Here is a 20,771-nt window from a genome sequence, read left to right on the forward strand (position 1 = left end):
ATATTTTGTCAAATTCTTTACTTAAATGAGCTTTTTCTTTTTCAGTGCTTATGGGTTTTCTTTTCTTGACCTTGAAATTTAGTAAATAGGCCTCTCAAGACTTGAATGCTAGCTTATTTAAGAAAAAAGCACACAAAATATTATTGTACACGGTTTATTTTTGTGATCACATTGATTTTTGAATGTTTTAAATACCTGAAAAAATACCTGAAAAATAAATAAACGTGTTAGAGACTATTTCTACTGACCTCTATAGAACCTCGCCAGCTTTTTTTGCGGTTAATAAATCCCAAATAGTCATGGCTTCAGAAAATACTTACTTGGATTTTGCGTGTTTTTTCTTTGCATTTTTTTGAATCGTGGAAAAAATGCTAACTCAATTTTCGGTGAATAAACATGTTAACTGCATCCCCTGGAACTAGTTAAGAGAATAGCTCCCCCCTACCATAGATGAATGTGGCACACTCTACATTTTGATCACTTCTACTCGTGGCAGTGGTCAGAATCCCCCTACTCTCGCACAAGCCTCATTAATTAAACTTTAATAGCAGGATATATTGCCCCTTTAACTCAATACAGGTATGGGATCCGTTATGCGGAAACCCGTTATCCAGAACGCTCCAAATTACAGGAGCCATCTCCCATTTTATCCAGATAATCCAAAATTGTAAAAATGATTCATGTTTTCTCTGTAATAATAAAACAGTGCCTTGTACTTGATCCAAACTGAGATATTAATAATCCTTATTGGAAGCAAAACCATTTTATTGGATCCATTATCTGAAAAAACCCCAGGTCCCGATCATTCTTGATAACAGGTCCCATACCTGTACGAATTTCATATGAACATGCGGTTAAAGAAGAGAAGATAAACATTTTTGTTTTGTTTTTTTAAAAATGTAGGAATTTATTTTTAGTTGGATATTTGTAAATAATATATACAACATGAATAAATCAATACACAACTGAAACAGCAGTGTATTCAGTGGTATCAGTGCATAATATATCAGATTAACATACAGTTATCAGGGGAGGCAACACTTCTAATGATGTATTCTGTTCATTTAAAATATTGACAGATTGATATTAGATGGAAAATATTGCATCAGTGAGCTGGCAACATAAACATCTATCAAACCATCCCTTTGTTTATGAGTTGCTATGCTATAGGTGCAAGGCACTGTCCAACTTCATTTAGTTGATTTCTCCTTATGTTTTACCTTCAATTACTAACACATGCACCTACACATAAGAAGTTGCTAAAAGTCATAATTCCCCCTTGGAGTTATGTTACAGAATATTTCAGATGCAAGCCCACTGTACACACATACCAGAGCACTCTGTTTTGGTAAGTCCAGAGTGTTAGAACATGGCTCTTGTACCACATTGGTCTCCTACCCACAATTCATTTTTATAAACCTTAAAATTCCCTGAAATGTCCATGGGAACGATGCTGAAGGCTGATTACACTTAACACCACAGAAGATACACATTGGTCCAATAAGCAGAGAGTGCGTCTACATAACAGAAACGAGGCATCAGAGCTGCTATGGACTCTGAAAAGAAATCTGGGTGGGACCCAAGACTGCTGATCCAAAGAGCTCATGGATCCTGCCCAGAACCAAAAGATGCTGTAATCTGGCAAAAAAGAAGAGCAAGGGAATGTGGCTGATCCCTCTGACAACACGAACAAATGAAATATCAACATGAACTGAGAATTGTTAACAAAACCACTGTTTGATTTTTTTTTTCCCTTCTCTTTCCCTCTTGGTGATTTTTCGGCAATGGAAAATAAAAATATTATAAGGCTTAAGATGACTTGTGGAGCTCTGCAGAACCGCTTGCTTGTATCTTCTGCAAATAGCAAATGAATTCCGTTGTGCCCTTTGACTACCTTATGGATAGTTTAATAAGATATATTCTCCTTCTGCACTTGGGCAGCTGGTGAGTCAGACTGCGCGCCACTTATTGCATACATTCATTTACATTTGACTTTGTGGTCAAAATGCAGTGGAGTTTGGCAAATAGCAGAAATTGAAGAAATAAATAGATTACAAAAAAATGAAAGTACATCTGCTTCTTGTATTTTTCCCATTTACTAAATGCTTCCAATGGTCCAAGGAAAACACCAATCATTCGTCTGGCTTAGCGGCCTGGCACTGTATGCTTCTTACATCCACCGAAACAGCCTGGTACAGTTCTTTTCCACAATGTGTCTATAAGATGAGCTGAACAAAAATACTTGCGATGCCCATTAAAGTGCTTTTTCAGTTAGACCTGCAACAGAACAAGAGAACAATGTCAATTTGTTAGTTGGCTTTCACTGCTTATGGTCTGGAAGTTACTGGACTGAGATGTAATGATACCATGGTGTATAGCAACCAACCAGCAATTATGAATGATGAAACCCAGTGTTCGATTTGTTGTAGTGCATATGATATGTTTAGGCTGAGGGCACCCTAGGTAGCATTAGGTTATAAGTGCCCAAAATTGCCCACTACCATCTCACTGGCTAAAATGAAAAATGCCTGAAAGCAACAGAACTATTGATTTCAGGTGAAAATGCTGTAATGTTTTCGGGCCATACAGTGCAAGTGCTGGGCTTTCAAGCATTTTCCATTCAGGATGTGATTTGGGGCAAGAAAATAGTCCCGTGTGCCATCAGCATTACATAGAAGAAATGTACTGTGGTTTAATCAGTCGCACCCAACTGATAAGCAGCGTCATCTTTTGCTTCATAAAACTATGTAATCCTATCCAAAGACACAAACAGCAAACCAGCCATGTGTTTGTAAGCACTGGGCACCATTGTACTAGTGCCTCTGGCAAACTTTCATGGAAGGTGTACATGGAGGAATGTTCTAAGCACACAATGAGTATACCTTCATATATACTGTCTATTTATAGAATGCACACCAAACACTGATCAGAAATAGATAATACATTCTTCTTGTCAATAATGGACCTATTAAATGATAGGGCAAAGAACTGCCTATTTAAACAAACACCAGATATTACCATGGCAAAAGATAAATATCCCCTTTCCTTGCTGGTGATTCACGAAGCTGGAGTTCACAATCATAAAGTAAAGGTATATGACCTGCCAGATGACGATACTTGGGTTTATCATTCACAGCATGTTGTTGGCTTTAAATGTGTCAGCCAGCAGCACATAATAGAGGCTATAGAATTCTCTGGCATGTCTGTGGGCAGCCCCCAACTACCCAGTGGGATGAAGTTTTCTATTTCTGTAATTGTTGAAATGGTGCTAATTATCAATTCCTACACTTCTGACTTTTTCAGATTCTTTGCCTGCCCCCTTGCCAAATGCCCTTTTCTCATATTCTAAATGTAGACTTTTCCACACATACAGTGGATTACAGTGTAACTATACAATTTTACAAGCATGTCCTTGCAAGTGATATCCAAGTCACAATTAACACATGCTTTCCTCGGGTTAGAAGGGCCTACCCTTAGCAAACAACAGCACAGTCCTTTATAACGTAACCATTAGAGTGAAACTGCTACATTAACCCAATCTACTAAAATACAGGTGAAAAAAAGTAGTACTTCAAGAACATATAAGAAAATTAAACAAAACCATTATACATTAATCTATATAAAAAGTACTAATACAGGTATGGGAGCTGTTATCCAGAATGTTTGGGACCTGAGGTTTTCCAGATAAGGAATCCTAATGTAATTTGGATCTCCATACCGTAAGTCTACTAAAAAAAAATAATTTAAACATTAAATAAACCTAACTGAATTGGTAAATTTAAAACATTTGGATTATATGATGATAATGGAGTCTATGGGAGATGGCCTTTCCATAATTCAGATCTTTCTGGATAATGGGATTCCGGATAACGGATCCCATACCTGTACAAAGTACTGTTTTATTATTACAGAATAAATGCAAATAATTTTTATAAACCTGAATTATTTGATTAAAATGGAGTCTATGGGAGATGGCCAGCCTGTAATTTTGAGCATTGTGAATAATGGGTTTCTAGATAATAGATCCCATACCTGTAATAATAGGTTAATTAACACTACCAGGGGGAATCAAACTGAACAACAGTTATGGAGAAATCTTGGGGAAGAATATCTATTTGCTCTATTAGAAGTCCATCCTGAAGGCCAATTAGTGCGAAATTTGGGATAAAAATAGATTTTCTGTCCTAGATATTCTTGGAACTGTGGGTGAATGATACACCGATACTGTAACTATACAGGAGCACCTTACTAGTCATAAAAGTAAAAAGAGTGCAACAAATACACTCAAGGCTGCAATTAGAAATGTATGTTGCCCTTTGGGGCATGGTTTAAGAGGGATAATTTAGCCCCCCATGACGTACCTTCAGGACCCAACCCAACTGACTGCTCTTAAAAATTCTCAAACCTTCAGGATCCCATAAATAGTAGTGTAAAGCAGTTCCCCCCACCCCATAGATGCCATATGGCACTGTAAAGGTTTAACTATAATAATAACAATAACAACTGTAGATATATATGTGTGTGTGTTTAGCATTCTAGGGATCTTATTTTCTTTGTGATTGATAAGCTGACAGGTGCTTGAAATGCACTACATCTGCTGACAGTTTATACATGAATGGGAATATGGCATCTAAACATTAACCCCAGGAATTTGAGTAAAAATAGCACGCAGGCCAACATCTGTTAACAACTTCCTCCTCTGAGAGATAAAAAAAGAAAGTATCAATGGAGCCAGTCTCCTACCCCTCGATCGTAAATCTAAAGGCAAGTCTGAACAGCTCTGCCATTCAGCTGTACATATGGCATACGGGCCACAAACGCAAGCAGCAAACACATAACACTGTGCTCTTGGCCTTGAAATGGTAGTATTCATTTAAGACGTCAAACTTCCAAAATACGAAAGGGAAGAGGGGGAGATTGGAAAACCATCGGCTGAGTCTACTACTTATTGCAATATAATTTTGTATTGTTATTCTTAAATGGGGTTGTTCACCTTTATATGAACTTGTAGTATGATGTAAAGAGTGATGGTCTGAGACAATTTGCAATTGGTTTCTATTTTTTATTATTTGTGAGTTTTGAGTTACCTAGTTTTTTATACAGCAACAATTTAAGCAATCTGGTTGCTAGGGTCCAAATTACCATAGCAACCATTTGCGCATTGATTTGAATAAGAGACTGGAGTATGAATAGGAGAGGCCTGAATAGAAAGATGAGTAATAAAAAGTAGCAATAATAATAAATGTGCAATATTACAGAGCATTTGTTTTTAGATGGGGTCAATGACCCCTATATGCAAGCTGGAAAGAGTCAGAAGAAGAAGGCAAATAATTCAAAAATTGTAAAAAAAGAAAAAAGAAAAAATGAAGGCCAATTGTAAAGTTGCTTAGAGTTAGACATTATATAACATGCTAAAAGCTAACTTAAAGCTGAACCACCCCTTTAGTATACAGTGATCTAAACCAGTCAGCATCATCTTGACCTTGCTGTTTGTGAGCTCCCAGCAACAATTACTAGTAAGCACTGGGTAGTAGCAGATGAAATGGCTGATGAATTATGAGCTCACCAACCAGATATTCAGACATTCGGCCTGCAAGCAGTCATCTCAATAAAACTGTGGGACTATCTGTAAGTACAAGCCCAGGGCATCAGACAGGACATACAAATAGTTACAGGTAAAAAGTCACATTAAACTGCACAGGAAAGACACTTTTTATCCCTCAATCCTTAAACGAATGTACCCTCAAGTACGGAAATGGGACCAAAAAAAGACTCTACAGAAATGTTGTGTGAATTCAATTGCTCTGTAAAGTTGTGTGTCATTAGCAAACATAAAGATATATTGTGTACACCTATGTTTAACCTACCACTAAGCCAAATGAAATCTAACCAACATTAATATACAACCCTGCAATATACTTAGGGGCATATTCACTGTGTAACAAAATGGCATGACATTTTCACACTTCTGCCAGAAGCAATGTAAAATAACGGTGACAAATCTGGAGTTCGCATGTCGTAAAATTAGACACACCTTTATAAATTCGCCATTTACTTTACACAGCTTTATATACAGTTTTTTCGCAAATTTGATTTTACACAGCATAATTAATAGGCCCCTTAGTCTCCCCACAGCATATGGCAGTCTCCTGGCAAGACAGTACAGGGAGCAGAAGATACTGTATTTTCCTAGTCAGCCCAAAAACAAAACAGTGCTCATATACTGGAACTCTATACAAATACATTTCATTAATAGCAAGAAGGGAGGGCTCATTTTTCAAAAGGCAGGGCATGATAAGGTCAGGAGAAGATACACAGGAGTCCCCTATCCTGCTCGTTGTACACCCCCCAGCTTGCTTAAAGTAAAGTTTAAAGATGAAGTAGTAATTTAACTCCCAATCCATGAAGTGCTGGCAGGCACATGGGGCAAAATCATTACTCGTTGCCAGTATAGGGCTGTCTTCCTTCCATTAGAGCTATGCTCTACTTCTAGGGCCACATTTTTTGTTCTACAAGAGGTGCAAAGTGCAACTATGACCCGGACACAGGTGCTGAACAGATGAACACTAAAAGGTGCAATTTTGCATCCAGGGCATTTGTAAATGACCCTGATTTTTGCAGCTTACACTTGTGTAACTGTCCCATTAGCCATGAAGATAAGAAACTATGATTCAAATAACTGCTGAAGGCCTCAGCAATAACAATTGGTGTAAAATAATTATAGCCAACGATAAATTATAAAAGACCCCCTGATTCAAATTTGGGTTAAAAAACAACCTTTAAAATTACACCATAATTGCTCCTCAAAAAACATCTCTAGTTTGTAAGAAATAAATGGTGGACATGTCCTAATCTTCATTCTCCAAAAGTCCCCACAGCTCTGCCCTCACACTGGTAATTACATACTGCAGTTCCCCGTCAGGTCTGGAAAGCTTCTAGCTAGCTGCCAACCAGATGGGGGATGACTGACATCCTTCAATACAAAGTGGTGAATGCCACCAGCTCTCCTGAATAGCCTGGGAAAGCAGCTGGCAGGAAGGGGAATGGCCGGTAATAATCAGATTTTTGGGGGCACTTTTATTAAAACTGCACCAAGTATATCATGAAACAAACATCTGCTCTATATTTAGAGATGTATAATGGAAGGAAAATTTGTTGTGACACTGTATGTCCTCCTTGGCCTTTATCACCTGTTAATTCCCATCGCTGACACTGGACTTTTCAGGAGATAAAGAGATCTGGGGGGATTTGCTGCCTGTACCATATGGTGAATAACCAAAATAGGGGGAAGTGAAAAAAAAAAGCATTCTATTGAATTTCAAAAGTTTAAAATGAAGCTTTAAATATGAAAAAATTGCTTAACTATGCCTGTTTCTCAATAAGAACATTTTAAACCTTTTAATTTTCTGCTGCATAAACTTCCCACAGCTGTGACCTATTAAAACCATGAAGTCCTAAAGGTGCAGCAAAATGGATTCCACTGGAATTTAAGTTGCACCATTAAAAGTACATGGTAATATGTATCTCTAAATACAGTCATTTCCAGTGCACACCTTCTGGAAGCCTGCTCAGACAGTCAGCTTTAATGGGGCTGGAATTTCATTCCACATGTACAGTTTGTATATTATGTTTGTTACTGAATGGGCCATCTGGGGTGCAATTTGCTTTTACATGCCTTGGCTCCTTTTCTTTTTCCATGCCACCCACTGACTGGAAAATGTTCCCAAACTGAGGAATGCAAAAGGAGGAAATTGCTGCCATCTGCATTAAAACACCAGTACACTTATTTCGCATAAACATTATCATATAAAAGAGCTTAGAACAAAAGCAAGCCACATTAGCAGTAGAGGTTATTTAAATAGAATCATATTTATTGGATTCTTGCTGTATAAAGATGGGGCTATAACAGCATGAGAAGCAGTCGCAGTGACAATCATTCACATTGCAGTTATCTTGAGCCAATGCAGTGACCTGTTGGCAACACCAGACACTGGGACCAGACACTGCATTGCTTTTACAGGGCTCTCAGGTATGCAGAAAGGAATCCAACAGTTTTATTGCTACCCTATCACATTCTTCTGCAGATCCTCTTACTGCACTGACAGGATATAGTAAAAGATTGAAATACATCTATAATTTTCCGTTTCTTTTTTTAGTTGTACTGATATAAAATAAACAGTGGAAGCTGTATATTCCAACACCAGCTGTTAAAGAACTACAAATTCCACCATTTTCCGACAGCCTCTGGCAAATGGGGAAATCTGGAACATATCATTGCCAGTGATTAAGTTAAAGGGGTGGTTCACCTTTATGTTAACTTTTAGTAAGTCACGGAATAGCAGTTATAAGCAACTTTTCAATTGGTTTTTAATTATTATTATTTGCCGCCTTCTGACTCTTACCAGCTTTCAAATAGGGGTCACTGACACCATCTAAACAACAAATGCTCTGTAAGGCTACAAATTTAGTGTTATTGCTACTTTTTATTACTTGTCTTTCTATTGAGGCCTCTCCTATTCATATTCCAGTCTCTTATTCAAATCAGCGCATGGTTGCTAGGGTAATCTGGGCCCTAGCAACCAGATTGATGAAACCGCAAACTGGAGAGCTGCTGAATAAATAGCTAAATAACTCAAAAACCACAAATAATAAAAAATTAAAACCAATTGCAAGTTGTCTCAGAATATCACTCTCTACATCATACTAAAAGTTAACTCAAAGGAGCACAATCCCTTTAATAAAGAGAAGTGAGACCCATTCGCTGTACTGTAGCAATAGGAAAACATCCTTGCCCTGTAGGCTAGCAGTTATTGTTGAAGTTGCCTTTAGGGCCCCCAGAAGCCCTCCCTGCTGGACTACCTCCACAAGCTGGACATCCATGGCAGAAAAGATACCTTAGAAAAGTCATGTCAGTTTGTAAATCAACTGAATAGATTTAAATCTAAAACAGCTGTGGGTGCCATCCCCAAATATTAAAGCATATTGTATTATCAGTAAGGCAATGGCATAAAGAAAGGCCAAGAGACAGGCCTTACCTGGAATCAGATGGCAGAGATGAGTGGATGGCAGTTGCAGGCAGCTATGCAGAGTTGGAGGCGCTCCTGATGCGGTGCCCATGCGGCTGGACCAGGTGCTGCTGTTTCTGTCGGGTGGATTTCACTGCCAGTATCGCCTGTCTGTTCTTGTACTGCACCATCTGCAGGGTGATCTCTGCATTCCAGCCCTGGTCCTGCGGGCACCGAAAATCTATCTCCCTCCCCTCTGTCATCACCACCGTGAAATACACGTATTTGCCTTTCCTCTCCACGCAGTCCACTGTCTTCATGTTGGAGAAGTGTAGCTCCTTGATCCTTGCGGGCTCGGCTGGCTGACTTGGCTGTTGCTGCTGCTCCAGCTGTTTGGGAGGGATGAGCAGAAGTCCTTCCTCGGTGAGAATGCAGCGCTTCTTCTTCCACAGCTGCAGTAAGCCATCACTCCTCTTCTCCAGCAGTCCCTCCTTCACCACCTTACAGCTGCTTTCCAACATTCTCTGCTGCTGCTACTGGACACCTCTTGTCACGCTCACACTCTCCTCGCCAGGAAGCTACAGGGTGCTACAGGGTAGGATCCAAGGCTGTGTGTGTGGGAGAGAAAGCAGTAAGAGCGAGTCAATAGAGGCGTGCAATGTGCCAGACAGGCAGCAAGCGGAGCACAGGGATTTAATAGGCTGAGAGTGACGGCAGCAGCCACTCAGTGCTCCTCTCCGCCCGGTTGATTTCCCAGGGAGAAGGGAGTGCTCAGCATATGTGTGCCACCTGCTGGCCAAAGCCTGTAGTGCATTTCACTTCTATTACCCTATTCCAGCCCTTCACTAAGGAACTTTGTGGCACATGTAGGGCTCTAAATATATTAGTTGGGATACTCTGGGGGGTTATGACTAGAATCATTATTAAGCTTTTACAAGCCTTTCCTTGCTCCATCTCAACGTGATAGATTCCATGTAAAAGGAAATAAATGTGACCCAGATCAAGGAAGGACAGTGGTCGGAAGGGGCAAAAACACAGAGAGATTGCTGATGTAGCTGAGTGATATATACTACAATACAAGACTAATTATTCAGGACATAAGGCGCCTGTGTGGGGGATTTCATGCACACATTTCCCAGCAGAATTAATGTGGTGTGAAACATGTGCCATCCCTGGCCAGCCCATGTACAGGCTATGTGCTACACACAGCAATGAGTCCATGCACATGTCATTAGCTGATTTACAGAATAGCAGCTGATCCACCCCAGTGTGGGATGCACAGAAGCCAGCAGCAGCAATACACTTAATAGATACGACACTAGTAATCAGAGTTCCACATCGGAAACGTGTCTGTCTGTAGGTCGAATGTCAGTGCAACTGCCACATATTCCGAGTGGTATTTTTAGGATATCCTGTATGCACCACAACACCGTCTGGCATGTACTGGGCTTAGCAGCAGACTTGTCCCCTCCTGGGAAAGACCTAGCACTTATACAGCTCATGTTATTCTATGTTCCATGCTTTCCCATGTCCATCACAATTGCTATGCGTTTTAGTTCATGTCAGCTATAGAAATACTAACCGCTTTTTTTCCTGTGTGATTATATTCTTGATTAACTTGTCATGTCTGTATCACAACTGCCAACCCCTCTTTCCATTGTCATGTATTTTTCCATGTCTTTTTCATGTCTATCCTAGCTGCTAACCATAGTTTCTTTCTGCTTTCCTTGTCTATCAGAATAGCTAGCGGCATTTTCCTTCTTGAATTTGTTTCTGCTTACAAACCCATCTTCTCCTGAGTAAATCTCTGCTTGCCTCCCTTTTCTACCATAAATGTTAGCTCCTCTCAATCTTTATAGATTCATTTCTGCTTACATTGTCTTTTATAACTACTAATGGCTCTTTCCTTTGAGAGTTCATTTCTGTTTACCTACAATCTCCATTATATCTTATCCTCAGCTCAGCTTGCCTTGTCTGTTATAATCAACGCTCTTTCCTATGTGAGTTATTTCTGCTTTCCTTATCTATAAGGACTGACCCTCCTTCCATTCTCACTTGCCCTAAATGAATGCTGGTGTCTGGTGCCTGTGGGGTACAACCCATTGTTATAAACACATTACACATGGCAAAAGCAATATCCATAACCTGTGATCCTCCCTGGAGGGAGACATGTGTATCTATACATAGCAGCGACTATAGAGGATGTGGGGTAGTTACTCTTAATGTACTTACATGGTGACAGCGTTGGATGATCTGTGCAATTCCTCGGACAGACAGATTTATAGTGTAAACAGCAATGGGGGCAAATATAATCCCAGGCAACAATAGGACTGCGTGTAATCCAGAGCGGTGTCGATTCTCCTCCTGTGTGACTGCAACAGCTGCACTCGGCTGCTCTGCGCTAGGCTTTTGAACCTCTCCACGCCCACTGCATGCTGGGAGTCAAGGGAAGGCAGAGGCTGCTGCTCGCTGAAGGGATGTTGCAAGAAGCCGCGCTGCTGTGTTGTCAGACAGAGGGTTGCACTAAGGAGGCTGGAACAGAGGGGGAGCTATTATTGCTAAATCAAAGGCCATTCATCACTTGTCTCCATAACCTCATCACTGCTTTGCCAATGGCACATTCTGTACATGGAATATGTCTGCAGTTTGCGCCTCCCCCAGCCCACATGGAATAGCCCATTGATTCCTGCAGTGGGAAGCGGATTGTTCCACAACTACCTCAGGCTTAAGGGGGTATCAGATAGATCACCAGAAATAACGACTTTTTCCAATGTCTTTCTATTTTCTATGTGTCACCGTTTTTTTTTTTAATATTAAAGTGTAAAGTGTCATTTTTCACCTTCTGAAGCAGCTCTGGGAGGGGTCGACGACCGTGTAAACTGGTCTAAATTGATACATTTAGTTGATACATTTCTTATCTTTGCCCCTGCTGAGCAGAATCTCTGGGTTTCATTACAGGCAGCTGTTAGACTTGATACAATAGTTGTCAATACTCCAGAGATGCTGCTGAGAAATGTATCAACTCAATGTTGCAAAATTTTAACAGTTTAGGGTCTGTGCCTGAATTACTGAGCTGCCAGACACAAACACCAGAGACACGAACACTCAACTTTAAACTTAGATTTTGGAAAAACAGTAAAAAATAAATAATGGAAAGTAATTTTAAAAAAAGTCTTTATTTCTGGGGAACAATCTAAAAACAACTGAACTGAAAAAAGTGTTTAGAAGGTGAACAACCCCTTTAAAGGTGAACTCCACAAAAACATAACTTAAAGGGATACTGTCATGGGAAAAATTTTTTTTCAAAAAAGCAAACAGATTTTTTAATATTCAATTTTGATCTGACATGGGGCTAGACATATTGTCAATTTCCCAGCTGCCCCAAGTCATGTGACTTGTGCTCTGATAAACTTCAATCACTCTCTACTGCTGTAATGCAAGTTGGAGTGATATCACCCCATCCCTCCCCCCCCCAGCAGCCTAACAACAGAACAATGGGAAGGTAACCAGATAACAGCTCCCTAACACAAGATAACAGCAGCCTGGTAGATCTAAGAACAACACTCAATAGTACAAACCCATGTCCCACTGAGACACATTCAGTTACATTGAGAAGGAAAAACAGCAGCCTGCCAGAAAGCATTTCTCTCCTAAAGTGCAGGCACAAGTCACATGACCAGGGGCAGCTGGGAAATGGACAAAATGTCTAGCCCCATGTTTGTGTTATGTATGCCTATTTATCATGTTTTGGTTTGGAAGCGAGTTCCCCTTTAAACTTTAATAAAATATATAAAATCAAAATCTTTACAAAATTCTTACTCACAGAGCTCTTTTCAAATACAATTCTGTATAATAATAAAGGTAAGGAGGGAAGGGGGAGTGGATGTGGGCGAGGTAAGTAGGGGAATGGTAGGGAAGACCACAGGCCCACAGCTTTATATCAAAACATAAACAATGAGGGAAGAATGGGAATGGGAGGAGTGGTGTCCTCTTCATCCTCAAGGCTTTCTCGGATGGTGTAGTCACAAACCAGACAGTGAGCAGCAGTCCTCGATTGTCATCCTTTCTCTCTTTAGTATGAAGCAATCCCTGAAAAACCACAAAACAAGCAGGGACTGTGCAAATGGTCAATCCCAAAAAGTGTGCAATGCTGTATTCTCATAAATCATGTTCCGTGAGCAATGCTGGTACCGAGGGCCGGGCCAGGCCCGTTGGATGCCTCAGGCAACCCGACCAGCTAAGCTGCCCCCTCAAAGTTGGGAAAGGTGTTTGCACGGCCATGCACAAATGAGTTGTGTTTTTACCTTTAGAGTGGCTCTCGCTTGGCCTAGGGGTAAACAACAGGGAAGGTACATGCCTGGTGTCCCCCATGCTTTTGTGAACTAGGCACGTGCCTTATTCTGCCTACCCCTAGTTCCGGCCCTGCTGGTACCTACATATTATACAGGCATGCATGAAGGTGTTCAGGGAAGTCCACCTTAGATAACTATTCATGCAATGGGTTGGTCAGTCTGTTGGATGACACAGTTTCCCAAAGTCTTTGTGGTGCCATCAGGGAGCCCACTCCATCACATCCTCTGATCAACTTGTGGATTGTCTTTGGTTTATAAAAGTCAGGCTTGACTCCTTGCAGTTCCCTTACAAACTTTGTAACATCCAGGTAAAACCAAGGAGTAGTCCAGTGGCAAGAATAGGAGCTGTCCCACTTGTCGCACCCCATCGCATTCAAAAGAGGTAAAAGAAAAAAAAACAGGACCTGGAGTTGTCAGCAGAGACCTTGTCTTTTCTGGATAATGTCAGGCAGATGCAGTTGCACAAAAAGAAACTCAGAGCAGGGTGGGGAGAAAAAAGAAACGCAGCGCAGGTCATGAACACCTTTCCCAACTTTGAGAGACTCCTTGTACATAAGTACCAGTCTAACTTTCACCATCCTTTCTCCCAGCACTACAGGGTGGTACCTTCGCCACCAAACCAAACTTAATAAGTGGATACAACCACATAGATACACTTCTAACAAGATAACTAATATGAATTCTTATTTGCAGCCACAGCAATTATATGTGCACCTATGTTTTACCCTTTGCACACTACCTTAAAGGGCATGTAAAGGCAAAAATATAAAATCCCATTTTTACTTTCTTTAATGAAAAAGAAATCTATCTCCAATATACTTTAATTAAAACATGTCTACGGTTTTTATCATAAACCTGACTGTATGCAGTGAAATTCTCCCTTCTTTTACTGCTGTTGATAGGAATTGTCAGATGGTCCCTAACTGCTGTGCAGGTAAACGATCATACTTTCAAATGGCAGGGGGAGCCCCCCCCACCTTACTTCCCAGAACTCGAGCAGCATTGTTGGATTCCCTATAGAGATTTGTATCCAGAGACGCAGTGCAGTCTCTATATTATGATTATTAATCAGTCTTGCTGTATTGGCTTCTATGGCAGATATTATTTGACTTGTGCTGTTTTGATAATTTATGACGATCCCTAAGCTTAACCTCCCAACTGAAGCCCAGACCACACTGAGCATGTGCGAGTCTTAATATTGCAGAAATGTCTAACAAAGTTACAAGATGACAGCCCCCTGCGCCAACTTTGAAAGCATAAATCATTTGTCTTATTAGGCTGCTGGTGCAGTAAGTTCATGTTTATATTTAGTATACATAATACAGCATTTCTAACATTATTCTATTTTAGACTTTAGTTGCCCTTTAAGGTTTCCATCACATCTGCCAGGAAAAACTAAAGAACCATTCATAGGGGCAAATTCACTAACGCGCGAAGCGCCGAACGCTAGCGTTAATTCGCTAGCGTTGGGCATTTTCGCTACTGCGCAAATTCACTAACGAACGCTGGCGTAGTTTCGCTAGTGTTACTTCGCAACCTTACGCCAGGCGAATCTTCGCTAGCGACGAAACTACGCAAATTCACTAACTTTCGCAGTGTAGCGAACGCTACCTTTTACGCTAGACTTCCTTCGCCACCTCAGACCTGGCGAAGCGCAATAGAGTAGATAGGGATTGTTTAAAAAAAAGTCAAAATTTTTTCTAAGTCCCAAAAAACGCTGGCGTGTTTTCTACATGATGGCTGATAGGCTGAAAAAGAAAATTTTTTGGGGCTCCCCTTCCTCCCCCCTACATTTCCTGACTCATGGCAACTTACCTAGACAGTGGGCACATGTGTAGGGCAAAATAAAATTTTTATTTGCAGATTTGAAGGTTTTCTAGGCATTTGTAGTGCAGATACGTGTTCCTCCATTGAAATTTTAATTTCACTCCGTATGCAAATTAGCCTTCGCTAGCGCAACTTCGCTTTATATAGCGAAACAACGCTAGCGCAACTCCGCAACCTTACGCTACCCCTGTGCGCAACTTCGGATTTTAGTGAATTTGCGAAGCGCTGGCGAAACTACGCCTGGCGAAGTGCGGCGAAGTTGCGCCTGGCGCAACTTCGCATCTTAGTGAATTTGCCCCTTAGTGTTTCAATACATCAGTAGTTCAATCTCTTCCTTTCAAATTCAATGTAGGTTTATTTATCAAAAAGTTAAATAGGGCTTGTTACATGTTGCCTGCAGGGAAAATCCACCACCCTCTATTCTCTATGTTTAGGGACTATTCAGGCCTGTATTTGTGGAAGGGCCACAAAATCTCAGCGCTAGGGTGGCAGAAATTTAGGGGTGGCATGTCACCCAGTCGCATCACAATGGATTCAGAAGCTTTGGGGACGTGGTAGATTTGCTAGCTCTTTAAAGCTCCACTGGTGGGTCACGTGACTCATCTGCGGTAGTTTTAAGACGGAGCATTAGTGGTCAGTCCAAGTGGCTGCCCTAACTCTGCGGTTGATGTTTTTTTCTGCCCTGCTTCTGGTGAGTTGAGTCCCAGGTGTACTCTGGGGTTTTACCCTTCAGTTTTTAAGCATTTACTTTTTTTCTTGTAGCCATGTCTTCTCACTCTGAAGATAGAGACTGTGATAGAGAGAGACCTAACAGATGTACATTATGAAAGTCTAGGCTTCCATGTGATTATAGTAAGAGGGTCTGTCTTGACTGCTTTGAGATTTCATGGCTACAAAATGATCTTCTACCTACCTCTAGAGGAAGCAGTTCTAAGGGGTCCTGCTGGACTTGGAACAAGCTCGCACCTACCTTCCTCTGGAAAAGGAAGATCAGCCTTTGCAGGTCCTTGTCGAGTCTCTCTCAGCAGAGGAAAGTCTTGATCAGACAGGCCATGTCGGTTCTAGGAGTAATGAAGTGACTATAGAGGCGGTGCCCTGGGCCAGACTGCACATGAGGCTATGAGGCTACAACAGCACAATCTCCTCATCCTACCTCCTCATGTGAGAAACTCTCGCGATGGTGGAGAGACCCAAATTTGTCATAGAGCATTGGTACATTCTCACCGCTGATGCCAGCAGGCAAGGGTGGGGAACAAGTCTGGAGAAAGGTGTCTGGCAAGGCACTTGGTCTACTAAGGAGGTGTCTCTCTCTTCCAATTACCAGGGGCTCCTGGTTGTTTGGAGAGCTCTCACAATGTCAGTTTACCTGACCAGAAATCAGACTTTGAAAGTCAGATCAGACAACACTACGGTGGTGGCCCATCTGAACAGACAATGAGGTATTTGCACACAGTCTACTGGAGATGATGCTCAAGATCATGTACTGGGCGGAGATACATCTTCAGGCACTACAGGCAATTTATATAAAGTGCTCCGACAACATCAGAGCAGACTTTCTGAGCTGCAGTTTGGTTCTACCTGGAGAGTGGTCTCTCGATCTTTCAACACCTAGTTTATCAGTGGTGCTGTCCGGCTACAGATCTCATGGCTACGAGAGAGAATGCCAAAGTGAACAACTTCTATTCCGTATCCTCGGGACAAAATGGCAGCAATAGATGCCATGCTTCAAAGTTGAAGCGCAGTCTGGGATATGTGTTTCCTCCTCTTCCGATGGTGACCAGAGTCCTGAAGAAGAATAAGTTAGACAGGGCTTTGGTCATCATGGTGGTTCCATAGAAGGGCCTGGATCCAGCTTGGATCCTGAATGGCTAATCCAGTAGGGGTTGTCAACAGAGGTAATTTCGTAATGGTTCAGAGCAGAAAATAAGGAACCAATAGGATTTACTCCATAATCTGTAAGACATTTTCTTATGGTGCAGGGATCAGATTTTGCAGTTTCTCTTGGGTGAATTTGATATGGGTCTAAAAACCACCTACTCTTAGAGTGCAGGTAGCAGCCTTGGGAGTGGTGAAAGGATTACCCCTAGGAGAGAAACCTTGTCAAGGGTTATATCAAAGCAACAGGTAGTTTGAAAACAAATATTCAGGATGTTTAGTGATTTCAACCTTCCTCTGTCAGTTTTATCTGAGGTCCCATTTAAGCCTCCTCGATTTATATCAAGCTCTGAAATTGATGTTGGTGGCTCTCAGTTCGGCTAGAGGAGTGGGTGAAATACAAAGTCTGTCTACTGAGGATCCTTATCTTCAAGCATTTTCAAACAAGATGGTGATGTGGCTTCTAGCTTCCATTCCTCTCAGGAAATTGTACTTCCTTCCTTTTACCTGCATCCAGTGGGAGATAAAGAATGCAAGCTTCACAAGCTGGATGTTAGGCGGTGCCTAGTTTACGGTCTATCTAGGACAGTGGAGTTCAAGAAGGAAAAAAAAAACGTCCTTAATTTCTCAGGCCAATCTAGAGATTTAGCTGCCTCAAAACCAAGGATTTCAAGGTGGCTCAAGCAACCTATTGTGTCTGAGTATGAGGTTTGTCTCCTCCCTCCAGAATTAAAGTGCATTCAACTAGAGAGGTGGCTACAACTTGGGCTCAGAGAGCAGAAGCATTGGCAGAACTCCTTGTTGGAGGGGCGCTCTCCTATGTGTGTGCTACCAGAGTGGACCTGAAGAAAAGTTAATTTACAAGTAAGAAATTCTAATTTTTCTTTTTTAAAAATTAAATTTTGTAGTAGAAACTACAAGGGACGACAATAAAACTTTTTTTGAAATGTTGATTGTGGATGTTTCTTGATAATAGTATGCCTTTAAAGGAAAACTAAACTAAAGTTAAAAAACCCTACCCCCTCCCTCCCCAACCAAGCTGCTACCCCAGACAAATGCCCCCAACTCTTTACTTACCTCTCAGTGCAGATTCTGTCCAGTTCAGGGCGCCATCTTCAACTGCTTTGGTAATCTTCAGAATGAGACTGGCGCTTTGGCAATTTTAGTGAGTTTTGACGCATGCGCAGTTGTCACAAATCAGAAAATTGCTCCAACTGCACATGCGCCACTACGCTGGTCTCATTCCGAAGAGAAGATGGCTGCCGTGAACTCCACAGGACAGAATCTGCACAGAGGGGTAAGATTTAGGGGCATTTTCCCAGGGTAGCAGCTAGGCTGTGGGGGGGGGGGAGTCAATGTAGGGGGGGTAGAGGTTAATTAACTTTTGGGTTAAATTCTCCTTTAAAACAAAATGTAATCCTGTAAGAAAAGCATAGCCTCTTAGCGTGCTAGTCCCAATGATACTGACCCTACAAATAACAATTTGCAGTTATTAACCTTCATAAATTCACTCATACCCTCACTACCATCCTCTTTTCACACTTTTTTTTTTTTTTTTTACAGTAGAAAGTAGCTCATTGGCCTTTCATGTTTTGCTGTGTTATGCTATGCCAGCCATCTGACATAAGCTTTTGGTATTTCAATCCAGGAAGTTGCTTTAGTTATTCCTTTGAGCTGGCTCCAACTGAAATACTGAACATAGAGGAGAGGGTTATTAATAGGTTATGAACCCATAACCTCTCATTTCAGACAGAGAGTATAAATATGGCCTTTGCAGCACAGATCATCACACGAAGAAGTCACAGCGTTAACTTTTCCCACCCCTCTCCTGTACTCTTATTAGCCGCTAGATGTTCCTAACACCTCACAATGAAAGGCATTAGTGAGCATTATATACTCACTTGACATGACTAGTATGCACGCTACATATCCGTAATTATTTGAATACTACATGTTAAATATACGTTTCTAAAACCATTAACCCTTCATAAACAAAGCAAATATTATTTAGGCTTAACACATTAACAAAGCACTAATAAATTTAACTACACTGATATGAATGTTACGGGTACGCAACATGCTGTGAGACAATGGTATTTCTTTATTAGTTCACACACCAAGGATTGTTTCTTTAATATGCACCGTGTTATTCACTAGAACTGCCTTTCCCTCTAATTAGGACTTTAGATCAAGCTTGTGTTATTGCCTTAAGTTAGGAGATTGCTTTTATTTTACATCACTTTGTGCAGTTATGTAAAGTAAAGGGGAGAAATAGAAAAGAATGCATTTTTTAGAATAAACCTAATATAGAAGTGTGTCCAAAACATGGTAAAAGTGGTAACTCACCACAGTAACTGAAGGGCCCTCATGCCTTACCCTAGGGCAATAGATCAAACTATAGAACTGCAAGTGAAACACTGCATATAGCTGCAGACTTTAAATGAGAAAAGAAAATCTGACCAAATGTCAAAGTGGCATAAAAACATCTGAAATCCATTACTAGAGAGGCTTTTACTTTTTATGTTTGGTATGCAGATGTAATTTAGTACCCCGCCACCTTCAAAGTCAGTAGAATCATTTCATTACTTAAGGCATAATACTCTTGACAACAGGCCTCTTAGATTCTATTTCAGGTATTGGTTATGTATCTCTGGGACTAGCACGGAAGCTTAATAATTTTACTTCCATGAATGTCTCTACGGCTATCATCATTTCTTCCGGTCTCCTAAGTGGAACACTTTTTAACCTCTGTATTGTGAAGTATGGGAATCATTCACGACAGCAGGTTAACTGAAATTAGGCTGTTTATTATGTCACCACACGACATGTTTCGGACCTATTGGTCCTTTTTCAAGTGTGTACAAACTGGTGTGAAATGAACATACTTATACACCACATGTGATAGTTGGCCCACCCACCAATCAACAAATCCCCAGGTAGTTAACCCTTAGGTCCTAAATAGAAAAAACATTTTTTTAGAAAATTTAAAAAAACAGATATTGAAGACAACCCAATCTAGAGTAGAACATTATCATAGCTTTCACTTTATAGAAGCCAACTAAGGGTAAGATACGAATTATTAAACCCAATAATGAAGTAAATTTAAAACATAAATGTGGGCAGACTTTGCTTTTTCAAGTTGTTTTTCTAGGTAGGCTCATAACTGAGCAGTTCCTTATTTATATTGAGAAAATTTATGTATATAACTGTTTTTTTAAAAAAAACTTATTGTAAACTATTTTTGATATTCTTGATCTATTTATGATGTTTAGACACGATGCCGTATATATGGAGATGGACAAGTTCACAGATGGACACTGAATGGAGACACATGGATTTACCTTTTTAAAATTTTTTTAAATTTTCTAAAAAAATGTTTTTTCTATTTAGGACCTAAGGGTTAACTACCTGGGGATTTGTTGATTGGTGGGTGGGCCAACTATCACATGTGGTGTATAAGTATGTTCATTTCACACCAGTTTGTACACACTTGAAAAAGGACCAATAGGTCCGAAACATGTCGTGTGGTGACATAATAAACAGCCTAATTGCAGTTAACCTGCTGTCGTGAATGATTCCCATACTTCACAATACATTGGATATATACAGGGTGCCAGAGACGGAGCATCCAGGGAACCAACACAAGAAGTAAGGCATAATCACTAATCAGTGTAAAACCCTCTGTTATAGACTTTTTAACCTCTGTACTTGT

General features: G+C 40.7%; 1 protein-coding gene across 2 annotated transcripts; it reads right to left on the minus strand.

The window, feature by feature from the left end:
• Positions 1 to 881: 881 nt before the first annotated feature.
• phlda1.L (pleckstrin homology-like domain, family A, member 1 L homeolog) lies at positions 882 to 11,374 on the minus strand. Of its 2 annotated transcripts, NM_001097698.1 has the most exons (3): positions 11,238 to 11,374; positions 9,036 to 9,613; positions 882 to 2,277 (listed from the first exon to the last, which is right to left on the minus strand). In NM_001097698.1, the coding sequence occupies exon 2, from the start codon at positions 9,524 to 9,526 to the stop codon at positions 9,080 to 9,082; it is 447 nt and encodes a 148-aa protein (NP_001091167.1). In that variant the 5' UTR covers positions 9,527 to 9,613; positions 11,238 to 11,374; the 3' UTR covers positions 882 to 2,277; positions 9,036 to 9,079. The 2 variants fall into 2 exon arrangements, with proteins under 2 accessions (NP_001091167.1, XP_041440714.1); XM_041584780.1 differs by lacking the exon at positions 11,238 to 11,374 and having other exon boundaries at positions 9,036 to 11,181.
• Positions 11,375 to 20,771: the final 9,397 nt, after the last annotated feature.

The sequence above is a fragment of the Xenopus laevis genome, chromosome 3L (assembly GCF_017654675.1).
Source record: "Xenopus laevis strain J_2021 chromosome 3L, Xenopus_laevis_v10.1, whole genome shotgun sequence".
NCBI lineage: Eukaryota > Metazoa > Chordata > Amphibia > Anura > Pipidae > Xenopus > Xenopus laevis.